This window comes from Staurois parvus, unplaced genomic scaffold (genome assembly GCF_062004578.1).
Source record: "Staurois parvus isolate SC_StPar_1 unplaced genomic scaffold, SC_StPar_1.0 ptg000394l, whole genome shotgun sequence".
NCBI lineage: Eukaryota > Metazoa > Chordata > Amphibia > Anura > Ranidae > Staurois > Staurois parvus.
This window is the reverse complement of record NW_028318190.1, coordinates 323,464-346,975: the sequence shown is the minus strand read 5'-3', so window position 1 is coordinate 346,975 and position 23,512 is coordinate 323,464. Positions and strand designations below refer to the sequence as shown.

The window sequence follows — 23,512 nt, the reverse complement described above, 5'->3', positions numbered from 1 at the left end:
TAAGAAAATTATTGACATATTGACCCAATCGTTTATTCACTGACCCTGGTGGTGGTGAGTGTTCTCACGTTCTGAGGTGTATTTAATGGAAGACACTTTATGGAAGATCTATGAACTGCACAGTATTGTGATATTATAGGAACATTGGGGTTCACTGTGGATCACGTGGACATTTTTGTATTTATGTATGATTTAGTTTAACTATTTTTCTTGTAGTGGTGCAGAGCCGAATTAATTTATTTTATTTCTGTCCAAAGGTGTCTGCTTTTCTACTTTATCCAGAACGCAGATGCCCTACGACAGGAAGTGTGTTATTGTCTGAATAATCAGATGTAATAAAGGGAAAAAAAGTCTAAATAAAGAATAAAACAAAGGCAACACCACATCTAAGGATTAGTAAGGTGCAACTTCATACATTTTTGCTTTTGGGTTTCGTATCAATTTAAATTTTGTATGTTGATTAGATCCACCTTAATTTAATTAATGATGCAAGACTAAGGAGTGTATAAAGTTCTTCCTTTGGATATTGCTTTTTTCTATACAACTAAACCCACTTTGGGGTGAAACAAATCTGTATCCACACCAGATGATTTGGCAGTTAGCAAGATTCTTAAAGAAAAGTTTTACTGTGGTAACATTTTAGGACTGCCGTTCAGTTCCTAAAGACCATTCCTGACCAAAGCTGTTACTGATCAGACAGAGCAAGTCCAGTTCCTGATGCTACATTCTACTTAGTGAATCCAAGATTTATCTAACTGCTAAAACGTATTCCAATTCTAGAAAGGTCTCTTAAAAAAGGTTTCACTTTAAGATTAAAGACGAAAATAGAGACATTCTCATGCTCTGCCTAAGATTTTGGTCTGTAGATAATATTCAGTGTAAAGTATGGTGGCAATATTGATGAATTGTTTTAAAATATAAACGAGAGTCAAATCTAATTATAAAGAGCTTTATTTTTTTTACAAAACCTCACAGTTATATGCAGATACCAACGTTTTCATTAATCTGATTTTGATATATAAGGGCTTGTAAAACAGTGTACAGTATCCATAAAATCATGTTCGCATATATAAGCAAGCAAATGATTAAAAATAAGAACCCCAAATATATATGATGGACAGTGCTGGATTTCAATTCTGCAACCTCTATTACCTTTATTGTATTGTCATTTTAAGCAGTCAGAGGTCATACAGGTATGTTTTGGTAAAAAAAAAAGAAGCCTTGGGCAAATGCAGTGTGTTCCCCAGAATTTTTATACATTTTGCCCTCCAGAGGATCCCTTCCTGACCAGGCCATTTTTTGCATCAAAGTGCTGCATTACTTTAACTGACAATTGCGCGGTCACGCAATGCTGCACCCAAATGAAATATACGTCATTTTTTCCCCATGAATAGAGCTTTCTTTTGGTGGTATTTTATTGCCTGTGCATTTTTTGTTATGCTATTAAAAAAAAATAGACCGACAATTTTGAGAAAAAAAACAATATTTTTGACTTTTGCTATTAAACATGTCCAGTAAAAAAATTTTAAAAGTTAAATTTTGTCATAAATTTAGACCAAAATGTATTCTACTGCATGTCTTTGCTAAAACAAAACCAAATACATGTAAATTAATTGGTTTACTTAAAAGTTATAGTGTTTACAAATGGCGGTATATATACTGGGATTTTTTTAAAATTTTTACTAGTAATGGTAGCGATCAGCAACTTATAGCAGGACTGTGGGACTGCGGAAGGCATTCTGACACTGGGGGGAACTGACTTGGTGTCACTGACATCCCCAGTGACACCAATACAGTGATCAGTGCTAATAAAAAGCACTGACACTGTACTAATGGCACTGGGCAGGAAAGGGTTAACATGATGGGCGATCAAAGGGTTAACTGTGTGCTGTGTGTGTTTTACTGTGGAGCTGTGTGTGCACACTGCTTTGCACAGCCATGCAAAGCAGTGTGCAGGAGCTAACAGGAGAAAGAACTATTTTTGCTCGGCAATCACTGTGTGCCGGCGAGTAATCACCGGCCGGGACCCGGTGAATGACAGTCGAAGCTGCAAATGGCGGCGCAGGTAGGACGTTCCCTACGTTCCCTACTCGGATATGCAAAATCACATGATTTTGCACACCTGTGCCGCCCTGTAGCAGTACTTCTACTATAGGTCAGACAGGAAGCCGTTAAGCACATTTCTATGCACATAGCTCATTACATGGCCACATTTTTTTTTCTCAGCCAGCGGGATGATAAAAAAACCCCCAAAAACAATGGATTCCCCATCCACACAAGCAAAGTAGAAGGAGGAATCCTCACCCGCTGTGCTATTGTATTCTGATAGTGAATGAAAATTTTCCAACATTCCCGTTTGACAGAAGTCAGTCATTAGATCGACTTATGACAAAAGGGAACCTCCATAGATGGATAGAAAAATCGGCTGGTCCCTGCTTGACTGACTGCATTTTGATCCATCTATAGCCCGTAGAATTACAAGGTAAATAAACTGAACAATCACAAGTAATATTAATGTCATTAAATAGAAATCAAGGAAATACAGATTCAACTGGGTATAAATAATAAAATAAATGATATACAAGTTACATCAATGTATAACATGAATTAAATCATATCAGTACTTTATCTTAATGCAAAAAGTCCCAAAGCAGGTGTTACAGCAAGATTTTATTTATCATACTAATTTTACTTTGCTGGAAGCTCGTCCATTGAATCTGTAAGAGTTTATATTCCTAATGGGTCATAGAAAGATCATCTTGAGGATCTGGAGGAATAAAGAGGCAATGTTTGATCACAATACTAATACTAAATGGTTAAGTTTACTTCTTTTTTTTTTAAGATAGAGTGGGAAGGGTTAAAACTCCCCAAACGTTATCTTTTACTGCGTCCAGAAGGAGAAATGTCTATTTACTTCCTGTCCAAGAGATTTTGAGCGGTAGTAAAGTAACGATATTTGAAATTTGCTGACAAGAAGGGTTTTTAACAACAGAAGAGCCCTAGTGGTCTCTTCGTTCATAAATGTCCCCTCTCCCTGTCAACAATAATGTGATCTGAGCCATGGATGTTCACATGCAAATCTCTAAAATAATTAAAATTCCCATCTGTCCCTCTTGGGGGAATTTCTCTTGCCTATTGCTATGATGAAAACGTAACATTTTTGTATTCCTCTTCTCTTTTTATCATGGTGACAATTATCAATGGAACAAACTGACAGATGAATCTCCTTACTGGGGGGCATGGACTGCAATGAAAAGATGGAAAAGGGTCTAATACTCTACGGTATTTAAAACAAAAAAAAGTGTTAAAAGTACTAACTGCTGTTAATTGTGATAGTGTGATAGTTGTCCTTGAACCAAATCCTAAAAATGAATCCTTAACACTTAACCTAACCCTAACTTTTAAACTATGCTTTAGATTTTGGAGTTAGGTTAAATGGTAAAGGCTGAGTTTTGTGGTTAGTTTAAACCAGCAATTTCAGACTGCTCTCTTCCAGTAGTTTTTGATAGGTAGTCCTTATTGGACATGCAGCTTTCTTGCATTCTGTGCTGTGTAGTCTGCCCTGTACCAACCCTACATACAGTATAATGAAGCCTGAACTTAAAGCGGTTGTAAAGGCTTAAGCTTTTTTGCCTTCATGCATTCTATGCATGAAGGTAAAAAACCTTCTGTGTGCAGCAGTGCCCCCAGCCCCCTCAATACTTACCTGAGCCCGATAAAGATCCAGTGATGTGCACGACAGCCATGGCTGTACTGGGTCCCTGCCTTCTCATTGGCTGAGACAGCAAGCAGGCTGTCAATCACAACCAGTCAGCCAATGAGAGAGAGGGGGTGGGGCAAAGCCGAAGCTCTGTGTGTGAATGGACACACAGAGCAGTGGGTGACCCCATAGCAAGCTGCTTGCTGTGGGGGCACCCGACAGGAAGGAGCAGCCAGGCAAGCTTGCGGGGGACCGAGAAGAGGAGAATCCAGGCTGCTCTGTGCAAAAACAATGCACACAATAGGTAATTATAGACATGTTTGTTATCTAGTATTTCTTTAATTCGTTGTTATTGAAAGCCTATAATTTTGCCAGCCCTGTACCTCATTTCCTCACATCTCAAAAAAGTTGATCTGGGATTCAAGTACCTGTACAGCCAGGCACATACTTCATTACAGGTAATGTGACTAAAGTTGTAGGTATTTTTTTAGCGTTATAGTATAACTAAGTAATTTTTTTTTGTTTTGGATGGAATGGAGAGGCATAAAAAGATCTATTAGGTTTTCACTGCTGTCTGTGCCCCCCGTTGGGGAGATTCACCTTCTCTATTGGTCCTATTTACCATTATTGAAGTAAAAAAAGTCCCATTATTTGGGTTGTCCAGAAAACTAATAGCGAGAAAATCTTAGAATAGAGACTATTCTAAGATTTTCTGGTGACCTGGAGGACACCAAGGGATTCACCTAATTTGCAGGGATTTCCTCTCACTTGTATTGGCTATAAGAAAGGACATGAAGGGAAATCTGCCCAATGAGACACAGTTGACGAAAAAAATCTGACAGGGGTTATAACCCTAAACCCTCTCTTACTCTATCCTAAATGAAAAAATGTTTTGGCTATAGTTCTACTTTAAGCCTAAACTTTATTCATTGATATTGAAAGCCTATGAATAGAATTATAAGCTGCCTGAGCTTTCCATGGAAGTGAATGGAGCTCAGGTCTTACATGCAGAGGGGCCAGGTATGGAACTGGGAACTTTATGAGGGATGCTCAATGGATGCAGTATTTCATGTAAAAAATGCTGGGGGAAAGGCAATGAGAATGATAAGTACACAAAAATCTCTTCGCCTTTAAAGCAGATCTCTAGCCAAAAGCTAAAAATGAATAACCTATTAAACATTAAAATAACAAAACAGTTTTTTTCTGGCATATTCAGCTCACACAAAGGCATTAATTTGTGTCTTTTATATCTGCAGTGACTTTTGGCAATCTTCAACCCTTCACATTTTTATGTTTTAAATTAAAAAATTACCATTTAACAACAGTATATAATATGGTCTAAAATGTTATTTTCACCGCTGCTCCCTTCTCCAACGTTTAATAAGGCACATAGGGGTTTATTTTCTAAAGCTGGTTCACTTAGAATCTAGTTCACCTGTGCATGGTAGCCAATCAGCCTCTAAGCTCAGCTTGTTCAGCTTAAAGCGGAGCTCCACCCAAAACAGGAAGTTCCGCTTTAAGGACTGCTCCCCCACTCCCCATTAAGGATTGGCACCTTTGGGGAGCGGGGGGGAGCGGGTACCCGAATTTGACAGGTGCCCGCTCCCACTTCCGGTCCGATTGCCTAGGCAATTGGAAACAGAAGGTGTCCTCTCTCCCTCCCTCCCTGTAGTCTTTTGGGACACATGAAAGGTTCCAGAAGACTACAGGACCATTCACTAAGCGCAGCGCTACTCGCACATGCGCAGTGGGTACCCGGCTGTGAAGCCTCAAGCTATCACAGCCGGGTGCCAATAGTGAAGATGCCAGCCTCCTGGAATCCAGGACAGCCGGTGAAACGAGTTGCAGGGGACACACCATGGGACCGAGGGACAGGTAAGTGGCTGTTTTTTAAAAGTCAGCAGCTACAGTTTTTGTAGCTACTGACTTTTATTTTTTGATAGGTGGAGTGGAACACCGCTTTAAGCTTTAGCAATAAAACCTGAAAGCTGATTGGTTTCTATGCAGAAGTGCACAGGATTCTGAGTGAACCAGTTTTAGTAAATAAAGCCCATACTGTTGACTTTAAGAAGCTGATTTACTAAAGGCAAATAAACTGTGCACTCTGCAAGTGAAATTGCTCCAGAGTGACTGCTCCCTAGTAAATAAAGGCAAGCTCTGCTGACTTCCATTATCCAATCAGGTGCAAATACAAAATGCTGTTGCTTTTATATACCTTGCATGTGATTGGGTATTCTTTGTAAAGTAAAGCTTCATCTCATTTACTAAGCTCTGAAGCAACTGCTTTTGCAGAGTGCACAGTCTATTTATCAAATCAGCCCCAAAATGTTACCGTCCAGATTTTCGGATCTTTCTTTCTTACTCTCTTTCTTTCTCTCTCTCTCTCTCTCTCTCTTTCTTTCTTTCTTTCTTTCTTTCTTTCTTTCTTTCTTTCTTTCTTTCTTTCTATCTCACTGTTAGATTGTGAGTTTTTGCAGGAGCTCTAATGAAGATGATGGAACTTACTTGTAAAGCCATGTGTGCAATAGTTGCTTAACGAACGATCTGTTGATTGCAGTCTTCACACTGAAAAACATATAAAAAGGGCACACATAGGAATCTTCTTAAGGTGAATAAAATAGAATATTATTGTCATTAAAATGACAGTGCAGTTCTGTCTCATACAGCCCTGATTTACTTGCCTTGGTCTGACAAGCTCTATCATTATTTGACTTTGTAAATGCCCTGACAGGCGGAGAAACTTCTTGGTAACACTCTTCATTCTTCAGCAGATGGCTGTCAATAGGAACAGAATAAAGGTAAACTGTAATATCCTTGTACAGATGAAACCAACATTTTATTTAAAGGTCAAGAAAAATTAATATGACTATGGACTAATGGCAGCCAGGGAAGCAAAGCAGCTCAATCTTATAAAATACTCCAAAGTAGCGTTTTCTTTGTGAACATACTTTATTTGTAATGTGCATAATTTGAATAGCAGTAATCTCTGATTATTGCCCTCATTGTATTCATAGCACATCTCCTCTCACTGATATCTTGAAGAGAGGCAACTATGCACTACTGAAAAATGTTATTGTAAGTAGTTTAACCGTTTTACTAGTGTTAAGCAAATTTGTAAAAATTCTTCAAAATCTAACAAAATCACTAAAATTTTCAGTCTTAATTCGATGGCATCAAGTTGGTTCCATCCCAATTCTATCTTTAATACTATGCTAATGATTTACTTCTTTTGTGATCCATATATGACTCATGCCTCTACCTCAGTATATAATGTTGCAGTATGCGACCTACCTTTTGGGTTTATAGTTGTTGAAGAAAGTTTGGTCTTCCGATTTGTCATTTCTAAACACAAACCAGGTATTAACCAATATAACATGCTTTCTCGATTGATCGTCTTCTGCTTCCAGAACCACATGAAGAGGTGTATTGCTAGAGGAATTATAAAGCGGAATGTATAGAAGGTTGGTAAGCTCGGAGTTGCTAAAGATAGATATTGTTAGTTTGATATTTTGAGGGACAGTAGGGGGGGGCACTGTGTGTGTGTCAGTAGAATGGGTTGTATCAGGTTTTATAGGTGTATCAGGTGATGTAGGGGCGGTATTTATGTCACTATTAGGAGTACTTCTTTGGGGTGAGATGGTTGTTTCTTCAGGAGGATTAGTATCAATGTCAGTGACAGAAGTTATGCCAGGTTCTAAAATTGTACTTATTTTGGGTAAGATGGGTGTTTCTCCAGGACTAATATTAGTGCCAGGGACAGGAGCGGTGCCAGGTTCCAAATTTGTAGTTTTCATGGCACTATTAGGAGTACTTCTTTGGGGTGAGATGGGTGTTTCTCCAGGACTAATCTCAGTGCCAGGGACAGGAGCTGTGCCAGGTTCCAAATTTGTAGTTTTCATGGCACTATTAGGAGTACTGTTTTGGGGTGAGATGGGTGTTTCTCCAGTACTAATATCAGTGCCAGGGACAGGAGCTGTGCCAGGTTCCAAATTTGTAGTTTTCATGGCACTATTAGGAGTACTTATTTTGGGTAAGATGGGTGTTTCTCCAGGACTAATATTAGTGCCAGGGACAGGAGCTGTGCCAGGTTCCAAATTTGTAGTTTTCATGGCACTATTAGGAGTACTTCTTTGGGGTGAGATGGGTGTTTCTCCAGGACTAATCTCAGTGCCAGGGACAGGAGCTGTGCCAGGTTCCAAATTTGTAGTTTTCATGGCACTATTAGGAGTACTGTTTTGGGGTGAGATGGGTGTTTCTCCAGTACTAATATCAGTGCCAGGGACAGGAGCTGTGCCAGGTTCCAAATTTGTAGTTTTCATGGCACTATTAGGAGTATCAGCTTCCGGATATTCAGTTGTTATGTCAATATTTGGAGTATTTGTGGTTGGAGTGGGTGTTTCTATATCATAGTAAGAAATGGCAGTTGTGCTTGAAGTTAAAATTGTGGGGAGTGGCATGAGAGTGGGGGGTGCAGTAGGTAAAATTGGTGTTGCTGTTGTTGTTTCAATAACAGTAGCACTGATTTCATCAGAACTGCCTGCTTGTGTTACATGAGATGTAGGGGATGATGTGGGAGTGGTGATTGGAATGTAAGATGTGGGAGTGGTAGCTCTGGTAGGTAAAATTGTTGCTATTGTTGAGGATGATGTGTCAGTAGTTGGAGTTGGCAAAGTTGTTGTTGTGGTTGTTGTTGTGGTTGTTATAACAGGCACTGGTTCTGAAACAGAAAAAAGAATGTTTACTTGTTTAACATAAGCAATGCAGTAAATACTTGCAATTTGGCTTCACTCAATAAGCAGATTCTACTAATTAGCTCTAAGTATAGTATCTCCTTTAAGAATGTTAGTTATCTGGCTGTCATTCTGGTGTTTTAGTTTCACAGGGTCTCTGATATGAAGCAGGTATAAAAATCAGGAATTCTAACATTAATTGACAACATACTTGTTTTGTGGTCAGTAAATCAAAGAAGTCAAGGAAAACTAGCATCTTAAAAAGAGGGCCAGCAATGGCAGTCCCAATAATTTTTTCATAAAATTTCCCTTTGAGCCTGAGTTCACACATGTGCAAATTCAGATGTATTTTAGAACATGTTGATTCACATGACATGTAAAATAACATTGTTTTCTATTGTGACCATTCACATATATGCAGTGCACTCGCAGTGCGAATTGAAAAAGAGTCCTGTCCGATTTTTGAGCAGTGTGATGCAGGTCCAGTGCAAATTACAGGCTCATTGACTTGTGTAGGAACGCTTCTAAATCACACATGTCATCAGTAGTGAACACGATTTTAGACAATCCAGCTGTTTTTTTTCAGTTTCCCTCCTCTTGCTTCTCCCGTCCTCTCCTGTGTTATAGCTGGTTGTTAAGGAGTGGGCGGGCAAGCCGGTCACCATGTCCTTAACAACCAATGACTCATTAGCTGTCACAGCATGGTTCCCCGCTGATAGCTGAATGTAAACAAAAACTGTGTGGGCACCCAATCCATACCAGGCCCTTATCTGAGAATGCAGCCTGGCAGGCTAAGAAAGGGGGGGTAAGCACCCCCCCTTCTGAAACATACCAGGCCACATGCCCTCAGCATAGGTTGCTACTCTAGGATAGGGGGCTCCCCCCCTCCAAAGCACCTTGTGTCCATGTTGATGAGGACAAGGGCCTCTTCCACACAACCCTTGGCAGTAGTTGTGGGGGTCTGCAGGTGAGGGCTTATCAGAATCAGGAAGCCCTCTTTAACAAGCAGGCCCCCAGATCCCAGCCCCCTTCCCTATGTGAAAGAGTATGGGATACATTGTACTTCTACTCATGCAACAAAAATAGTGTCAAAAATAAAAAAAATTTTGAGATAGTTTTTAACAAGTCCTTTATTAAAAAAAACAATGTCCCCCAAAGTAAAAACCTGCAGCAATCATGATGAACGCTGCCACCGCCGACCAAAAAAAGAAAAGAGCTCTGTACCTGATGCTGGCTCCTACCATCTGGCAGCTCCACCACCTCCTGCTGCTAATTAAACTAAGGGGTGGGCCTACCTGATGATGTCACAAGGGGGTGGGGGGTCACCTGGTGACATCATTAGGTGACCCCACCACTTTGTTTATTTAGCAGCAGGAGGCGGAGGAGCTGTCACATGGCAGCAGCCAGTGTCGGGTCCAGAGCTCTTTTTTTTTCGGTTGGCAGTGGTGGTGGTCATCGTAATAGACACTGGATTTACTTCAGAGACTTGTCAAAAACTGTCTCTGTGTAATATTCATTTTTGACTCTTTTTTGTCGTATGAGTACGTGTACAAAGTACCCCATATTCATTTACATGGGGTGGGCGTGGGCATGCTCACATATGGGTCTGGCGTGGATTATGGGGGATCCCCATGCATTTGTTTTACATTTGGGTCTGGTATGGATTTTGAGGGGAACTCCAAAATGGTATGGATTTTGGGGGGGCATGTCATTTTTAAAAACAATTTGGAGCAGGGTTCCCCTTAAAATGCATTCCAGACCTGAAGGGCCTGGTAAGGATTGGAGGGACCCCTACACAGTTTTCTTTGTCAAGTTTTATTGCCGGCAATTATTTTGTTTACATTCAGCACTCAGCGGGGAGTCTTCAGTTGTTAAGGACATGGCGAATGGCTTGCTGGCCCACTCCTTAACAACCAGCTATTATGTTGGACGCCAGCAGCCACCCGCTCCTGAAATTTGTGTTAGAACCTGACCTGCCAATTCGCATTAGAACTGTATCTACATCGCAGCTGAACCACTGAACAACTCATTTGGAAATTCGTACTGAAAACTAACCTGAAAATTGCACTGCACATGTGTCAACCCGGGCTGAGGGAACTTGTAGTAAGAAGGCTGTAGTTGTTTACTATCCAGAAAATCCTAATTGCTTGGCTAATCTAATGACAATTGTAGCCTACATATTGCTTTAGCTTATGTACTTTAGAGACTGAGAACATGCAACAACTTATATCCAAAGTTTATGTTACGGTCGGTGGAACTCTTTACTTTCTAACTTATTAAAGTAAGTCATTGCTTTGCCTATGTAGGTCATGGCAACAGATTTGCTTGCAAATAACTTCCTTTCTCCCTGGTTGCATCCATTTAGCAACCCCTCTTCCTCCTCTACTCCAGCTACTCCGCTTGGCCACTTGAAATAAGGAAGGACTCATAATGTAAGCTCCAAGGTATGACTTGGACCTTTCACAGGTCTGAGACTCTTGTCCTGCAAATGCTGAATGCCTGAGTGGTCAAGCACATGCGCTGTCTTGTGAGAGGAAGAAGACTGAGTCATATGCTTCCCATATTTGGAAGTAACAGATATTTCCATTCGCTCTCAGCAAACAAAGGAAATATAGGCATGTGCAGCTTGGCGTCGTGACAAACAAGTGAATCTGCTGCTATGCCCTGCATAAGTAAAGGATCATTGTAAAGAAATGTCCTCATTCTGGCTTCCAAATCTGTCTTTCATCTTCTCATATTAAACACATATTGATTAGCCTTAACCAAAGAAACAGGGTATCTTGTTCCCAGACTCTCCATAAAATACAGTATTGCTAGAAACCTTTGAGGAGGACAAATGAATGTGTTAGGGGAAATAGCTGATGTATTCTGAGATGCTCTAGGGTTTTAAGAAATGTAAATGACATCAGTTTCTATCAAATGCTGGGTGAACTAACACTTTAATTACTACTTAATTATGTCTTTTTGTGCAAGTATTAGATGCTGAAGCACTAACCCACACTATTTTGGAAACATTTTTTAGAACAAACCACTCACCTGTACAAAAGACCGAAGTCTGCAAGCTCCCCGTAAACTTGTAAACATAGTATCCATTGCATTCTTTTGCTTGAATGTTTGGGCCCTGGGTTGGGGTTTTTGAGTTAACCAGAAGAGGAACCGTTGTTATGTTCTGTGAAATACTTGTATGCAGCACTCCAAGAGAAAAAGGTTCAAGAGATCCACATTTCCAGTATCCAGCACTTAATTCCCTCATTCTGAAACCATCTGTATATTTAAACCACCCATAGTTATAGCGGTCAGTCTGGACTATCCCAATGGTATTAATTGTGTACAGTCTGTTGGTTGCATTTAAGGTTGTGTAAGAACTACATGGATCAACACATTGTGAAATACCATTATTACTTACACAGTCTAGTCCAGCAGCACAAGGAAGGGTAGGGCAAGCAACATTTGCATTGTAAGTACACAGGTAGATGCCTTTCCTATTAAAGCAATTACGTGATGTGGCACATATGTAGGTATTGGCTTGGCATTCATCAATATCCACACATGTTTTGCTCTGTTTACGCCAGGTGTATCCTGGTTGGCAGCAGGTTTCATTACAATACACCATGGGAGTACAGTTAAAGCCATTTCCAACATATGTTGCTTTGCATGTGCATTTCACATAATCATCCACTTGTGCGCAATGTGCATTACTATTGCAATATCTGCAGTCTGTGGCAGCTGTAAAGAAAAAAAAGGATATACCATATTAAAAAACATTTACTGTATTGCAGATTTTTATATACTTTAGATCCTTATTTGTAAAGCCAGTGAAATAGATTTTTATATCGCAGTAGATGAATAAAACATATGATGAAAAATAATGCATCACAGCAAAAAATGTAGTGTATATAAACCAAAATCCGTTTTCAGTTTGTTTGGCATCACATCTCCTGCAGACCTAATAGGCAGTTCAATGGCCAACAGAAGGGGCTCCCACATCAGCCTGACAATGCTGTTACCAGCATAATTTCTAGGTAAAAAAGAAAAACTTTTGTACCCACATTAAGCCCACATCATTGCACATTGAAGTATTCCTCATGTAGCCTCACCAGCTTCCTTGAACTTTAGTTCTGCTTAACAGTACCAGAAGAGAGGAAGAAGTGTCTGTAGCACAGGAGGGGTGGTGGCAATTTTTGTGGAGACTGGGGGAGGACTGGGCCTGGCTGCCTCTCTGGGGCTGGATTTTAGCCCTTACCAATAGATTGTCTATGAGGAGAGTTCACATTTGAGAAGGGACAAAAAGCATGAAAGCTGCGTGTGCTGGGGAAAGGAGGGTTCTATTTGCCAGGACCAAGAGCCGGCCTCCTACAGCTCACAAGGGCTATCTATGTTCCCACTAGGCTCCAAAGAGATCAACGGGGTCAGAGGTGTATTTCAGCTGCCTGCTGTGTGGTGTAAGCAGAGGAACTGTGCTGTGAAACTACAGCCAAGAGAGACAGCCATGCTCTATAGAGAGAGAGAGTCCTGCCTGCTGAAGTGCTGAATACAGAGGCCCCGCCATCTGAACTGAGAGAGATTCACAACGGCCTACCAGGGACATGGACTGCAAACTTCATTGAGGGAGATGGGGCAGGTTTAAGAGAGGAGCCCCAGAGTGTTGTGAACTCTCACTTAACCCTCCCAGAAGTGGACTGCTCAATGGAGGACCTGTACCCAGCACCAGTGGTGAGAGGCCTCTGGTCAATTTTGTATGTTTCCAGTAACCAGTAACCTTCAGACCAGGGTTGTCAGAACTCCCAAAGTTGATGAAAAATTTGTAAAAAATGCTGCTCAATCACTGTTTTCTGGAATGTCCACAACATAAAAAAAGCAAATAATAAATACATGTGGAAAAGTTTAGATTTTTCTTGCATTTAAATGTCAGCTAATCACTGTCTGTAATAAAGACAGTTTCTGTTGTCCATTCAAGCAAGGATAATATTTTGAGGCTGTGTAAAAAGATGTAATGTAATGGGCTGCCATGTGGCAATATTGTCTCATTTCTATTGTTATTTTACAGTCACTCTGATAAACAATTCCCAGTCTTCTAATCAAAAGCTAATTTTGTCTAGTCTTCTGTTAATATTCTGTGTTAACTCTCAAATCAAGATCCTCTCTATGTGGTTGATTTACTAAAAATGTAGGGTGTATGCCCTTTGCAACTTGAATGGTTACTTAGCTTATTGAAAAATGTGACGTTATCTTCACTTTGAATACAACATTATGGGGTTGTTTTTAAAAAGCCCATTTTGTGAAGGTCTCACAGTTCAAGCAGAAAAAAATAAAATATACCTGTAATGTCTTTTATGTGTGTAATGCCAGTTCCAATTTGTTGCTTTTCAGCAGAAGAATGTAACATTCTTCAATTATTCGAACATAACAGAAAAGAGCTATAAGAATACTAAATAGAGAAAATAACCTAACAGTATAGGTTAAGAACATTTGACAAGAAGGGGAAATAATATGAAGGAGACCTGCACTGGGCAGGGGCGGACTGACCATTTGGAAACTCAGGCACTGCCCGAGGGCCCGGGGTCAGTAGGGGGCCCCATGGGATGACCCTGGTACCTTTTTCATAGGCTTTTTTGAGTTTGGGCAAGGACACAGGGGCCCCATGATCCCTTATTGCCCAGGGGCCCCATGAGTTGTCAGTCCGCCCCTGGCACTGGGTACACAGTCTATGGAGATTCTTGTGCAAATAGCCGAACAAATGGGTGTCAGGTTGAGCAAACCTCCAGCTGCAGTGTGAAGTTAAACATTTAGTAGCACTGTTACTCCAACTGCGAAATGTCACAGATTCCTGCTCAAAGCACCTGATTGTTAGGGAGTCAGCACTCGCCAGCTTCCTAACAACCAGTGACTCATTCCCACAGCACATTAGGCAGGCAGCTAGGGGGACAAGCATTGGTCCATCCCCTCCTGAACTATACCAGGCCACATGTCCTCAACATAGGGAGGTTCCTTCCTAGGGGGGACTTCCCTGTCAAGCATCTTTTCCCCTTGTTGATGAGGATAAGAGCCACTTCCCAGCAACTGTAGCCCAGTGGTTGTGGGGGTCTATGGGTAGGGGTCTTTAGGATTTAGAATTAGCAAGTCTCTTCTTGAATAAGGGGTTTACCTGATACCAACTCCCCCATGTGAATGAGTAAGGGGTAACTAGTACTAATCACACACATACACAGTTTTTGACAAGTCCTTTATTTTAAAAAAAGTCCCACAATGTAATTGCACTGTCAACCATGTAATCCAACAATGCAGATCCATGTCAATCACAATGACCAATGGCCACTGACCTGCCAAAAGAAAAAAACTGCCATTTGCCACACATCCAAACCTGTCACTTGTGTATCGCCATCTATTTTTTTCTTTTTAGAGAGTAGTTGCACTATTGACACTTTACTCATTCGCTTGAAGGGGTGGTATGTGGGCCCCCCCCCCTTTTTTAGAGGAGACTTCCATATTTCAATAAGCACCCTGCACTCAGAACCAAACAACCAGGGCTAGGTTGTCCTCATCTACATGATAGCCTCCATGTTGAGGGCATGTGACCTGGTATGGTTTGGGGGGGAGGGGGGTGCACCTTTCCTGGCCAGTCAGTTTGCATGCTTGTATAATCCCAAATGGATTTTTGAAGGGGCACACTTTTTTATTGTTAGGAATCCCCAGCTGACAACTGAATGTGCTAGGCAAGGAAGAGTCACTGGTTATTAGGATGCCAGTGGGTGCTGACTCCATAACAGCTAGGATCCCAGAGTGTGAAGTGAAATATTTAGAAGAGGTACAGCTGGAGGTTCACTCGGCCAAATACCCATTAGTTCAGCTGTTCACACTAGAATCTCCATAGACTGTACACAGTGCAGAGGTCTCCCTCTTATTATTTTCCCTTCTGGTCAAATGTTTTTATGTTATTAGGCTATAGTGCAAGCCTATTTTTTCTGTTGGTGAATTTTCTTTCACTCTTATAATCAAATTTTCTTATGGCTATTTTCTCTTAGATTTGAATAATTAGAGAATGTTAAATTTACCCAGGGAAAGGCAACAAAAGGAAACTGACATTACTGTACACAGATATTAAAAACGTTATGGATATTATTAATTACCCTTGCGCAAATAATGAGACACTTGCAAAGCAATCTTTTTATACATAGACCCTTTTTTGTTAAATTAAAAAAATACTGGATTTTTGCTTGGACATATTGTATGAGGATGATTTTAACTTTCCAAAGTGAAAATTCTCTACTCCTTTAGTAAATCAATCCCTAAATAACAGAACAATCTGCAGTGACATTAAGCTGCCTTAGCATCGTATTTTTGTCCTGTCACTGCATTAAAAAATCAAGCATGCAGCACCCTTTGAAAAATGTTGCTCAATATTCACCATTGTAGGTGCTGCTGGTATCTGACACTTCTGCAGTGCTGGATAGCTTTTTCCTCACTGTAATGGAATAGATGGTGGGAGCGACCACAGTGCCCAGTGAGGAAAACTATTAGACATACCATGCCTGACATGTCAGATAGTAGGGTTGCTGGAAATCTCCTAGAAAGTGAAGATTTAACAGACCACCTACCAAAAAGGTAATTATAAACCCTCTTGCTGCCAATATCATGTGTGCAGATTTGGAAAGCTGAGTGTCCGCTTTCTGATGTAAGTGATTCTGGGGCAGGGGCGGACTGACCATTTGGAAACTCAGGCACTGCCCGAGGGCCCGGGGTCAGTAGGGGGCCCCATGAGATGCCCCTGGTACCTTTTTCATAGGCTTTTTTGAGTTTGGGCAAGGACACAGGGGCCCAGGATCCCCTATTGCCTGGGGGCCCCATGAGTTGTCCGTCTGCCCCTGTTCTGGGGGCTGTACATCTCCAGGAAAGTGTTGTATTTCCTTTGTGCAATTTCCATGGCCATGTAGCCCCAGCAAACAGGGGTCATTGAAGAGGATCTGTCTTGTCCTTTATGCTATTATATAGATGGCTTGTCAGCCCCTATGTAATAGCAACAAATCTGAGTAAAAAAATTAACACACAAGGAGTGATTTACTAAAACTGGAGAGTGCAAACTCTGGTGCAGCTCTATACAGAAACCATTCATCTTCCAGTTTTTATTTGTCAAAGCTTAAATGCACAAGCTGAAATTAGAAGCTTCCATGCACAGCTGCACCAGATTTTGCACTCTCCAGTTTTTAGAAAATCAGACCCACAGTGACAAAAAAATTGTAAAGGCTTCTAAAGCATTGCCTATGGACAATTTTGGGTACTAAAATTTGTTGCCATTTCACAAGTGCACGCCATTCAACCTCATCATTTCTATTTTACCAAAAATGATATACTGCATTGGCGGCACTAAAATTAGCTTCAGTGTATTTTTTAATAAAAATATGTGTTTGATATACTGTTACACTAATATCAAGTGCATAAATTTGTACCTGCTATCAGGGTTTCTGTTTTCAGAAAATAAATATTTTGGGGTTTAAACAATCTTCAGGCCTACAGTATGTATATTTTAGCATATGAAAAAAATGCACAAACAGCTCTTCCAGCAAAAGGCTTAAAGGATAACTAAACCCAAGAACAAAATTGTAATATATTGTGGCGTACAAGTCCTTGTATGCAGTAGCTGCATTTGTGTCTTTTTCAGGCCATAAATATTTTCAGCAAGTACAAAAAATATAGTCACATCCTATGAGCTGAACTGGAAGCATAAACAAAACCTATTTTCCCTCTGTAAACTACTAATCACCCTAGCCCCCATGTAATGGAGATGGAAAAAGGCAAAAATGTTTGAAACCCAGTCTGGGTGCCAACCTTGACTCCCTTTACAAATGCAATGGAAGGGAGCATAGCTATTGAGACAAGTATGCTATTCACAGGATTGCAGGTGAAAATAAAAGAGAAAAGGTCTGAAAAAAGAAAACTAACAATCACCTCATATAAGCACTTTTGAGCTGCAATATTTTACCTTTTTTTTGTTTAGATATGCTCAGGGGTGGCCTGACAACTCATGGGGCCCCTGGGCAATAGGGGATCATGGGGCCCCTGTGTCCTTGCCCAAACTCAAAAAAGCCTATGAAAAAGGTACCAGGGGCATCTCATGGGGCCCCCTACTGACCCCGGGCCCTTGGGCAGTGCCTGAGTTTCCAAATGGTCAGTCTGGATATGCTTTAAGCTGGTTATTTCACGGGGTGCTGCATATTTATTTTTTTACCACACTAATAGGGTCTCTTTAACTTGTCATGTTAGTACTAAATTGTTACTAACACAGTCAATATTGTAATATAACAAATTAAATTTTTCAGACAGTCTCATACTGGTACCACAATGAAAAATAAAATATTTCTGTAGTAGACAAGTAACACATAATTTTCCTGCAATGTGGATTCCCCATCTCCTACTGTATATGTTACTATACTAAATTTCTAATTTAAAATCCAATCCATTTATCCAATGTCAATAGCTGTAACATCTTGACCAGAAACAACAGATTGCCTTTTAATAGACTGAACATGCTGAACTTACCTGAAGAGAAGGCTGAAAAAAAAAGAAAAGAGAAAAACAAATGAGTAAATTTGAAAAATAAAACAATGCACATGGTATTTCTTTAAATAATATTTTAAGGGAACATGACAAAAATGGTGAATCCTATTTAATCGAAAAATGTTTATATTGCCTGCAAATTATTTCTCTTCAATGTGGGTTATTTAAAAAGTAAAAAGAAATAGCATACACAATGTGAATTTTGTTTGAGGTGGAAGGGGTTAATAGCACACTCAGTGCAATCTTTTCTTTTAATTGGCACTCAGTGTAAATTTTTTGAAGCAATACAATGTGTCTTTTTGTGAAAAAAGTAGCACTAGCAATTATAACTTTTTAAAAATGAAATAGTACCTCACCTATGCACCATGGGCAGAAACTGGGGGTGTAAGGTGAGTACATTTTTAAACATTTTCACTATATGTTTTTTACGTTTTTAATGTGGTCAAGGTCTTATGATTAATCAGGCCTTGCATTATGATGCATTGTATACTTTAAAGGATAAGTTCATTTTTAGTAACATGTTACAAGTTACACCCGTATTCACCAAATAAATGACATGTGTGGAGCATTAAGTGAAGGTTTTCATTCACCAAGGTCATGGTTTATTCTGTAGTAAGTAATCTCATTCAGCTGGCCTTCCTTTTTACAGTAAGTTATCCTTGTGTTTAATACATGTTTTTAAGGTTTTTTTTTTTTACTCTACTTTTTAATTTCATTTTTGTGATTGTAAATTCATAACTTGAAATTTTAGGAAAACCCTTACAAAATAATACAAATGACAGTAAAGAACCATGTCAACACTGGAAAAATACAAGGCTTTTTTGTCCACCTTAATCAAGCACATCTATAACTTTAGGTTGAATGTCCCCAAATTATAAAGTTATATTTCTTTTATTCTTGAAGTGGGACTGGCAGTTCCTTGGATAGAATGGAATTCTATTTACATTAATCAGATTACTTTCACTATAAAATTAACCAAAAAATCATCCTGACAGAATTTGATCAAATATACTGTATATAATAACAAATATAATGTACATAATAAATGGAAACCTCCAAGATGCTTCAGCACACCTTTAAAAGTTATTTGACATTTATTATTATTTAGCACATGATGTTAACAAATTCATCGTGTCATATAATTCCTAAATACCACAATAAAGATATGCAGGACATTTATTATTTGGCTATAATTTCAAAGTGATCTGAGTCACACAGATTTATGTACCAGTTGCTGGAGGGGTTTTGTAAAAATTCTGTTAACTCTAGCTAAAAATTATAATAGGGAAGAGGAATAACTGCATGAAATGTGGTGGATTGGGAGCCAACTTTGCTAACACATCAAATGCACGGTGTACTCAAAGTTATCTCCTAAACCAATTTTGCAAGGAAAAATGACCCACAACCCAATGGATTATATTTCGCAACTTCAGATTCATATATGTATTTAGGAGTTGGTTGATTAAAAGACGCTATTACAATAAGCTATAAAGAGGTACCTGTGTAGCCCTGGAAAATGAATGCTGCACCCTTTTACTTGTGCCCTGTGTATCAGTCTTCAAGGTAAAGAAAAGTGAATAGCTCTCCACAGCCCTAAAATTTTGTTGGTTCTTTCTGTGTACAACTTATTCTGTCGCTCCATTATTGGGGCTCTTGGTTGCCTATGGATCTTTTGTAACTTTTGTTAAAAACTACATAAACATCTCTTAAAAAAAAGAAAAGTGAATAGGTCTGCCACATGCTATCTCATAGAAAAAATGGTAAGATGTGAGGCAGACTCACATATTGGCTGTGATTCTAATTAGTGCAGTTGGCGATTTCAGATTAATCCATGTATGTATCTGACCCAGGATTAGCGTTTATCTAGAGCCAAAGCTTTTTTTTTTTCCTTGGATAGAGTGGTGAGGGGTTTGGTTGTTATTGCTGACTGTGCCCCTGCTTGGGAGATTTACTCAATTTTTTGTACTGGGGGACCATTGTCACTAGGACTGAAAGTGAGGAAAATTCAAATTTTGAGTTGTCAACATTACAGGATTGGGGAAATCTACCAGTGAGACTCTTCTTCTGATGACAGCTATCAATTAGGGAATTTACCTCACTTTGGATAGATTTCCTCTTTTTTACCTAATGTCTGAATGGAAATACCATGAATATGACAAAGTGTCAAAAAAAAATTACAAGGGTTTTAACAAATTTCTACTCTATCCAAAATGAATTTAAAAATGTAACTGTAGATGTAATTTAAGCAATTTAAATGATCATGGTGTATCAGTTTGCCCATATTACTGCAATACATATTAAAAATGCCATATCTCTATCCAAAAAGCTCTGTCTTTTTTAGTATATTGAAGTCTTGTATTGTCAACAATTGCTCAGTGTTAAAAAATATTCTAGGAAATGTTTTTTTCAGCCTTACTTCAAATGTTGTTAAAGGCTTGTTTGAATGGATAATGGATGGTATGCAGATACAATTAATTCCTCAGAAATTCTATGTGCAGTGCTGTATGTTTACAGGCAAAATAGTAAAATGTATATAGCTGTGCAATATGAATAATTTTAAGAAGAGATACATGTTTTGTAAAAACTACACAAAGCCTTATTTTCCCCCGTGACCCCTTACAAAGAATCTAAGAAAATATATGGAAAACAGTCCTTGAACAAACAGTCAAAAGATAAAGACAAGGCAATTATTGTAGTTTAGTACAACCTAAATAGAACTGGGGTAAGGGCAATACATGTGGCAAGTGCTATTATAAAAAAGTAACAGAACAAAGAACGTAAATGTACATACGTGTTTCAGAAAAACTCTGCTTGATGCAGAAGGCAAGGATCACTAGTCCGAGACTAAACTTCATATTGTCCCTATTAGATTCTGTTCAATGTGTAGAAGAGAATGAAATTTGAATAACATTATCTGTATGTCATTTTTAAGTTGAGCTTTCAAAGTTAAACTTTATAGCAAATTTTTAGTGAAGAAGATGCTACCCCTGTTGTGCTGAACATGTTTTCAGAAAGTATGATGGGTAATCCAAAAGTCCATAGTGCATAGAACTTGGAAAGAGTGTGATTTGATAAGGGTGGTGTAAATAAGTAATATTGTATTGTGTTGTTTTTAATATGTACCTGAAAAGTTTCAAGTGTCTTCTGTTTGTAGCTTATTTGCAGGAAACAATCAATTCTCTTTCATTAGGACAATACTTTGTATGCCTTTGGTTGTTCCTAGTGCTACTGCCTCTTCCAAAGATTGAAAGATTTACTTGCAAGGAAGGAGTTTTTAAAGTGATGATAAAGTAATAAAGGTTGTTGTGGAGTGGTTTGAGGGTCAAGAGGAAAATGTTTCCTAAATGGTATCAAAAAGCTTCAGCATAATTAGAAAATTGCATAAGTGCATTGAAGTTAAGGGAGTTTCCAACGATATATAACATTTTTTCATGATCCCGTGGTTTTATTTTTTGTGCGCAACTATGGACTATTGGATCACCCCCATATATAATATATAATATTTACAATACCTTTCTTCTAGTCACTAGGACCAATAAGGTTGCAGGTTTATATTTAAACTGAAATGTCTTAATGATTGTGTTGCTTGTAACAGTTAAATTAATATTTTAAACTTTATATCTTTTGTAGTTATACCTGAGGTGATTGTAGCCGTATTAGTTCACTTGCGACAGAAACAATTCAGTACTGTCGGTGATACTTTTTTATTTGCACTAACTTACAATTTTGAGGACAAGCTTTCAGGGAGTGTCCCCTTCTTCAAGGTCCAAGTGAGTACTGCTTGGACCTTGAAGAAGGGGACACTCCCCGAAAGCTTGTCCTCAAAATTGTATGTTATACCTAGTAGTTATACCTAGAATACCACACTTGCTAAATAAATAACAGTATTTCCCCAAGGTATTTAAATACCGCAAGGGAAGCTATGTGCATGCAGTTTGCATGTTCTTGCCATGCTTGCATAAGCTTTCACCTAATGCTCCAGTTCCCTCCTAAAAATACACCATTAAGTTTACTGGTGTCCAACCCAACAGACCCCAGAGTTTGCATGTGCCTGGAAAAGTGTGCAAATGACACTACACTGTAAGCTCCTTCTTAGCCAGAGGCTAATCTATGTATTTCAAAATATTCTGTGAAGCACTGCTTTATATGTGTGGGTATGTATTAAAGTTTTGTTACTGAGGACCAATATTATTATACTTATTACCATTGTCTAGTATCTATACAATGCCAACATATTATGTTCTTACACCTTATACAGTAAATATTAACAAAGAACAGGAATTTACGCAAGAGGAACATTTCAGAATGCATTTTATCAACTTGAATATTATATTTTACATACTAATTAATTTTCCTAGAAAGGAACATCCTTACTAAACGTTACGTGAACAGTCTTGCAAATATGTACATAAGGAATATTCTATTAAAAAAATCATGATCAAGCACATGCTTCATATAAAAAGGACCAGCATCCATTCACAGATCTTACCTTGTCCTGTTATATTAGTATAGTGAAGTTTAGTCTAACTCACAGGATTGTTCTCAGGGCTTTTAAAGGTAACCTGAACTCATCAAGGAAGGTGTGGTATGTATCTTGCCTCACGTGGGTGTTTGATGAAGCCTCTGGTGTTATGTCTTCTAAATAAGGCACATGAAATTATTACTTACTGGTGACTTAGCATTCTTCTAAGAGTATCTTAACATTCTTTTAAACTACTGCTCAGTGTTCTATTTTGGAGATAGCTGATGGCTGTTTTAGTAATTTGCATATTCAATAGAATAGAGCTGGAATTTTTGCTAGATGTGAGAAAGTACTGCATGGTTTGGAATGTAGGGGTGAAAAAATGAACACATTGTTAATGGATAACAAATATTTTCGAGTTAAAGATGTAATAAACTCTAATAAAAAAAAAAGTTTTCCCTTCCAAGATAAAAGCATAATGTGCTAGTATGCATCTTATACTAGCACATTATGTGAAACTTACCTTAAAGCGAAGCCCTCCAAGGGCATTCTGTCACCGCTGACAGGGCTTCCATCTTCACTTGGTCTTTCTTTTAGGTTTGCGAGCTCGGGTGGCTTGAATGGCAGAGCCACGATGACGTCACTTCAGCGCATGCATGTAGGAGTCACTTTCTATGTCACACAGTTCTGAAGGAACAGCATGGGCATATTCTGGGTTTCCTGAAGGCCATCGACAGAGTGCATGTTATCAAGCTCTTTTGTCCCAGCTTCCTTGTGCCTGTGATCCACCATTGCTAAAGTTAGTAGATCCCTGGTAGGGCACTCACTGTGTAGAAGTGGCGAGTATAGGGTTTTGCATATCCAGAATGCAGGAGCTGCTGTGACCTTGTCCAGATTAAGGGCATTATGGGCCAAATGAGGACTTTGGTGGGTCTTTTTATGGAAATCGATAAAATAAAAATACATGCAATTTTATTATTAAAAAAATGTAATTAAATTAGAGAGGGGGTGAGAGAAATGGGGGGGGGGGGGCTGAGAGAGGGAGGGAGGTGAGAGAGAGAGGGGGTG

General features: G+C 39.1%; 1 protein-coding gene and 1 long non-coding RNA gene across 2 annotated transcripts; both read right to left on the bottom strand.

The window, feature by feature from the left end:
* Nucleotides 1-935: 935 nt before the first annotated feature.
* Nucleotides 936-12,186, bottom strand: LOC149455379 (uncharacterized). The gene is made up of 5 exons (XM_089686216.1): nucleotides 11,467-12,186; nucleotides 6,992-8,417; nucleotides 6,382-6,475; nucleotides 6,206-6,265; nucleotides 936-2,767 (listed from the first exon to the last, which is right to left on the bottom strand). Exons 1-4 carry the CDS (start codon nucleotides 12,041-12,043, stop codon nucleotides 6,233-6,235), a joined length of 2,130 nt encoding a protein of 709 aa, XP_089542342.1. The 5' UTR covers nucleotides 12,044-12,186; the 3' UTR covers nucleotides 936-2,767; nucleotides 6,206-6,232.
* A 5,411-nt stretch (nucleotides 12,187-17,597) lies between these two features.
* LOC149455378 (uncharacterized) lies at nucleotides 17,598-22,605 on the bottom strand. Its single transcript, XR_016314061.1, has 3 exons — nucleotides 22,472-22,605; nucleotides 20,774-20,854; nucleotides 17,598-17,976 (listed from the first exon to the last, which is right to left on the bottom strand). It is a non-coding gene; the product is annotated as an uncharacterized LOC149455378 (long non-coding RNA).
* Nucleotides 22,606-23,512: the final 907 nt, after the last annotated feature.